At 39.5% G+C, this 6,727-nt stretch overlaps 1 protein-coding gene across 1 annotated transcript; it reads right to left on the reverse strand.

The window, feature by feature from the left end:
* Nucleotides 1-3,504: 3,504 nt before the first annotated feature.
* On the reverse strand, nt 3,505-5,831 carry LOC111246580 (uncharacterized). The gene is made up of 2 exons (XM_022796404.2): nt 5,652-5,831; nt 3,505-4,419 (listed from the first exon to the last, which is right to left on the reverse strand). Exons 1-2 carry the CDS (start codon nt 5,661-5,663, stop codon nt 3,505-3,507), a joined length of 927 nt encoding a protein of 308 aa, XP_022652139.1. The 5' UTR covers nt 5,664-5,831.
* Between the last annotated feature and the right edge of the window lie 896 nt (nt 5,832-6,727).

Below are 6,727 nucleotides of genomic sequence, written 5' to 3' on the forward strand. Positions count from 1 at the left end.
ATACATTGACTCTGCGCTCACTCAAAAGTACACAATTTGGAATGCAGCACACTTCTGTTGGGCTGAACATGGAATCCGCTTTCCGTATTTCGAACTATTCTAAATTATGTATTTCTAGAGATAATAGTTTCGGCCCAGTTCTTTGATTCTAGTGAGAACCAATAGCCTATTTAACAGCGTAGACGTTACCTACTTCAAAGAAAAAAAACATTACTTGATAATAGCATTTGTGTGCATCCTATAAAATTTAAAAGGAAACATTATGTTTCCAGATTTCCAGCGTTAAATCTACCTGCGAGATAAACATTGTTTGAAAATGAAACGTGCATGTATCATTAGCATCTTACCATTTCTATTTAATACAATAAAAAACTTTCAAAATAATCGGTAACATCAACGCCCGTATATGTGCGTTGAGAACAGCCTTCAGGGATTTCTTAATTCCTATTGTAGCTTTGCTTCCCAGAATCATATGCGGTATATTAGAGATAGTAACTTCCTGATCGTGCAACTATCACAAGTAGTAAAAAAGCAATTTAATACGACAATTAAATGAGTTAACAGTATTGTGCTTACTCCGACCCAGTCAAAGGCTAAAAGCTTCGACCCAGCTAAAAGGCTCGACGATATATTTCGTGAACCGGCAGGGGCATTCTCCGTGAATATTTGAGACCCAGCAAATAAATCACGAACAGTTTTTCTACAACCGAAAATAGTGGTAGCTGTTCTGTTTGCGAGCTGACTCAGCATTCTACTAAGCAAGGCGTTGTCATAAACTAATCAGATTGCGTGCTCTTCATTGCCATGCTAACAGTGCTACAGTTAGTAGAAGCTTGATATAGCGGACCGCAGTGATTTTTTTTATTTTAAACGAGTCTCTCATGGTAGCAGATGCTCCTGATAGTCATTTCAACTATTATCATCATATTACGTTCAAACATAGTCATGGAACTCAAGTTGTTTTCAAAATGACGCCATTCTCTGGTTAGATCCCTGTTTGACCGGCAGGAGAGTAAACCATGCCTCACCTTTGGTGACCGCATGGTCTAGGCTGGTTTCTTATTCATTAAACCTCCACAGATTGCCAGTGGAATACATCACACGAATTTCCAACCGGCTTAGAATCAGTTTACGAGGGTCTATTCTTTAGCTCTGCTTTCAGATACCCAGTTTTTGGGTCATAATCCTTTAACATGTTATATGTGAAATACCAGTGTTGACCAACAAGGCCCTCAGATTCTATGCTTTGCCCTCGTAAAAAGTTTCCTCGATTGTGGCAATGCATTCTTGCCTTTCGGGTTCCGGCACCTGGCCATTTCCTTATTCATCTTAAATATTCCGGTCACAGTTCTCGAAACATTTGCGCCGTCTTCATACTGTGCTCTTGCTTAAGGCCTCTTTGTTTAATGTCCTCAACTGTTGTCGGTAATCTTCCACAACGGTGTGATCTTCGAAGAACAAAAACCTGACAATCGAGTGTTTATTTTTAAAATTAAAAGACATCTTTTACTTTGAATTTATTTCTCCTATGGCAAATTCAATTGGTTTTCGCTTGCAGGTTTTTAGAAGACAGAAACATTTATCAGCCAATTTTGGTCTATTAACTTAGCTACACAGTAAAAATCACTCAGTTTCAAGGTCCATCATCTTTGCTTGTAACAGCCTAGAATCCACAGAATGGGCATCCTAGCAAATTTTGATGGACCGTTTATCATGCAGGTATGCATTCACCCGCTATCCCCACTACCAAATGAAAGCCAGTTGTTTCTAGAACAAAATAACGAGCTCATTATTGAGTAAAATAGCACGTCGTTTCTTACTTCAAGCGAAAATAAGCTAAAAAAAAAATATACAATAGAAGAAATATATATATTTAATATTTTCGCGCTGGGCGAATCCTCACTATGGTTAGTAACTTCTTTTGCCATTTGCTATCAGTTTCTGGTAGTTTTCATAAAGCTTCTCAAAAATCCCAAGAAGATTTCTATGACGCAGACTTTGAACAGGGGTTAAATTTGAGGCTTTTAATGGTTCATCAAACTAACTTGATACGCCTAGATTTTTCGTACAGAAATTTTTAGACCTACCATTTAACAAACACGAATATCAATTGCGAATCGGATCGTTCGCGTGAGCTCAAACGGCTGGCCATTTTGATTCTATACTGTTTTCAACCCTTGATTTTTTTAGATTTTCAGCCTTTTACTAGCCAATTCGGTTAGTATTATTATTACCACAATTGTTACTAACGAAATTCAATTCCGTTCGAAGTGTTTATATGTGGTGTGTATTTTTTTCAAGATTAACTAGTTAATACTTTATGTTCGCCACTGAAGCTTGATCGTGTTGAGTATATAAAATTGAATTATAAAATTGACTAGATACTGTTTTAGAAACAATTCATGAAAAAGACAGGTATCAGATGTTTCGCTATATATGAGTTAACAGAGCTTGAATCTATTGAACTATTTGTGCTATCTAATATAATACGATGTATGCAACCCATAGATGGTGAGAACCAATAAGATCAATTGATTTATTGAATAATAAATCTATTCTCTGGCGGGAAAATATAAATTCATAGTTTTAAATTTACGTGCTAAGAATACATTTGTGTTTGATATTGCAGAGTACAAAATTGGCAGGATGGGCACATCAGTATTTGCTCATGCGCTATAACTTGTGCGCCGAGGTTCAACAAAACAGCGTCGGCCGAAAGGACGTCCCATGAAAGTACGGTTAGCAAACTGAAGCGAAAAAGCCAAATCAGTAGTGGCAAGGAGTAAACGGGTTGAGGGAATATAAGATATGCGTAAATTAGGCAGAGTCGCAAGTAAATAGTTGGGTGCATGATGGGGCATTGGCGTCTGGTGTTGATTATCGGGCAGATTTGGTTTCGTCTAGGCCGGCGAAGGTGGCTAGTTCACAGTCTGTCAGTTCTCCATGTCGTTTCTTATAGGCATCTCTGGAGTATGTGTGCATTCAGCTCGAGCATCACATGTGTGTAGGTTATTAAATAACGGAAATGGCATGTAGAATCTAACGTCACGTGTTAACGTAACGGGTGCTGGTCCCTGCTCTTAGCACATTATGATAAAGATGGATGAACGGAACTAGTTGAATAGATTAAAGAAAAAATACGAGAAAGATAAAACATGTTTAGCAAGCACGGTAGCTTTTCCCTCGCACCGCTTGTTACTGCATACAAATTTTTGTCTTTGAGCAACGCAATGAACGCTTCTCAAATAATAGAACTTTTTTGCCCACTTCTTTGACTGTACTCATGTGTTAATCGAAATATGTCTGATGCTGTAGATAGTTCATAGACACTTTAGTCAATAAATTCGTTTTTATTTTAATTGATCGCACGTACCTGCGTGTCAGTGCTCAAGCGAATGTTTATTACCCAACATAAAAATATTCAAATGCTTCTTGACGAGAAAACGTGGGGTGCAGTCGGGCTTACACTTTCAGATTCATTAGTATTCTTTCTACCAGCCAGCTTCAAACGTAGTCTAAATCCTGAAACTCAACCGATACGCACATAGCTCCATTGCACAGTAGATTTTCTTCAGGGGAGATGAGTTTCTCCAGGCTGCAGAACTTCTTGAAGCCCCACCCTTTGTTGTTATTCGGCCGGCAAGCAAAGATAAAACCTTTCCAAGTTGTTTTGCCTTCAGCAAATGTAGCCGCTTCCTTTTTATGAACGGACTCCCCATTCGTGTTATACAATTCAAAGCTGATATTCCTCTTTATTGGCCAAGAACTAAACGAGGGGTGATCGCCAAGCATCCGTATGTAAACTCCCAAAAAGCACTCGCCGCTAAAAGCGGCAATTTTACAAAATACCTCTATTGGGTACTCGGCGCTGGTCCACGCGACGCTTGATGTCTCCTGGGTGATCTTTGTCTGCATGAACTCGTCTATCCTCTTCTGCAGTTCGAAGCAAAAATATGCTTTGCGTCTGTTTAACACTGTTGGTGGATTGGACGATCTCATTTGCTGCAGGGGACGTATATTGTTATAGAGTACGTCAGAAACCAATGGAGTTTGCTCCATTTCGTCGTATAGCGAATGTTCAACGTCGCCTTTAGCGAGATGCGCCTTGATCTCGGTAAGGCTACCTTCCTGGCCACAGCTGCAAGCGAACTTCATACTCTTAAGGAAGGACTCGCCTATTTCGTTGCGTTCTCCAATAGTGTGTTGCTTACAGACAGCACAGAAAAGTTGCAGGCCTTCTGGGCTTTCCTGAGTTCGACAACAACTTAAGCAATAGATGTGGCCGCATAATACAACGATTCTTCGGGGAGTAAATTCCCCACATGCATCACAGGGCGTGACGAACCTGGCAGCTCGGTCCAGCGGAGTCAGCGGAATTCGGCCGGGATTTAATTCCTGCGGTAACTCTCGAAAAAACATCTGCAAACAAGCACTACAGGTGAGCAGACGCGAAACTTGCTCACTTAATACCTGCAGTAGCCTGATGCGTTTGCAGCGACCTATTGACGCCATTTTAGGCTGGCTAATTCCTGAATGATTCTAAGGCATGCATGCAATTGATATCTGTACGTTGCATCTTTAACATTTTCTATTAGTTGTCGTCTATACACCCTGTAGACAAATTATCTGTCACCACAGTTTCGTAGGTTCCTGGTCGAACGACCATATATATATATATATATATATATGGAGAGCGATCGTGGTACTCATATATATTCTATCGGGTCTATAACTTACAAAGCAGGTGCTCAACCTACAATGAAATATATCTATACAGTTAACAAGGTATCTCCGTGCAAACGGGAAATTTCGACATTTCAGTTTCGGGAGTCGTGCATTTTTTGTTCCTTTTCGTGCCCTACACAAGTGGTTGAATTATTTCTTCGAGTTCATCTTCTTAGCGCTCCAAAACGTCTCTAAAGGGTACAATGAGCTCACAAAAAACATTCAAGTTCACAATTCGTGTACACGCGTACCCTACACAATTTTACGAAGCTTTAATTAATTCACCACCAGCCGGAACGGTGACTAAAACGCTATCAGATCAAAAAAGTATATTCTCTCACAGTGCACGGAAACACTTTGCATATCATATGGGCACAAACATCCGTACACTGTTGTTTCCGATTAGCAAAAAACTTTTGAATGAGAAGTAATTACGTTGTTTCCGATAAGTTATACGGTTCCGAAACCCACTCGCAAGTAACCAGAGACGCCAATAAGGGAATCAAGCGCCAGCCAACTCTACAGTGTCAAAGATATTGTCTGCAATCCAATATTTGCAAAGTTAGGTTTGTTCGCCTTAGTCGATTGGTTCGACCAAAGTTTTCTTTAATGAACTACTTTTTAATGAATGCATCCATAGCAGATTAGGGAGCCGGACTCCCTGTTCAGTTCAAATAAACTATCCGAAGCGTATCATATATATATACTGATAAAGAAACATTCCGTTTGTGTGAAAACATTTTAAATGTCGACCTAAATAACATTCATAATCCCCGTGTAGTCCATACTGATGAGTATCCGAACTTTTAAATAAACTGAACCGAAATTTCAGATGCCCTTTCCGAACGCCTATAATTACCCCGCCAACACTGTAATCTTCACTCAGCTTAGTTTATCAAGAAGTTTCATTGTTCCTCAACACTCACCATAAAGGCCATACTAATTCTCAACCGTAGGATCCGTCCGTGCGTTCAAATTTACAATAATACAGTGAAATATTAGCAATGAACTGTCTACTTAGGGATGAACGCAGTTGAAATTCGATAAATCTTCCTGTAGTATAGATTAGCGAAGTGCGTACGACCTGACAAAGCGTCCATTGTGACCCTTCGTTACGAAGAGAGAACAACACACTATTATCAACTATATGGCAGAACTCTTTCATCAGCTATTATTTTAAATAACGACGCTAAACCGCGAGTTGTTTTGCGAGATCTAGCCAAAATCGATTTTCCTTGTGCCATTTAAAAGTCGTTTAGAAAAATATGGAGCAGTCCCACTTTATCGCAGCTTCGAAAGTTTCTCTACGGTCACGGTACTAATTATTGTAATAAATATTCAATATTTCGATGTATAGGCACAGAAATGGATGAGGCTTGCGAGATATTACGGGCAGAAGGCAATGGAATTGCGAAAAACTGACCACTTTGTCTGCGAAAACACTCAATGAAGACAGACTCAGAAAGGCTTCAGAAGTCACTTCGAAGTTATGCTTGACAAGAATCTAAAGTCACGAACTCACGTTGATAATACCAGGCAAAGTTCGCTACTTAATAGTGTAGCTTGATCTATAGACAGAACCCAACCATCTATCTCAGTTTGTATGCATCACCGGTTGTTACCGTGTTGAGAATAGTGATCACGTGTAACGGGTGCCGATCCTACTAAATATATATTCCACTTCTTCGGTAAGATAGTGATATTATATTTAACTTTATCACATGTGCTGTCGCATACTATGTGTCGATAACAGAATTTTAGCCAGCGACCCTTTGCTGAAATGATATTCAGGTCTCTAAGCCTATAATCGCACAGAGATTAAGTTTCCGGTGGTTTTGTTCATGTCATCACTACCAAGGATCGATTTTACCCATCGAAACATAGCAACAGTTAAAAATTATTAATAATAAACTCCTTTGGTATGGTATCCGTGGATGTCTTTTACCGTTTTCCGAATTGGCGTAAAATAGCAGCTACTTGATACCTAGAGAAGGTAAGTTTC

The sequence above is a fragment of the Varroa destructor genome, unplaced genomic scaffold, assembly GCF_002443255.2.
Source record: "Varroa destructor unplaced genomic scaffold, Vdes_3.0 BEIS01000003.1, whole genome shotgun sequence".
NCBI lineage: Eukaryota > Metazoa > Arthropoda > Arachnida > Mesostigmata > Varroidae > Varroa > Varroa destructor.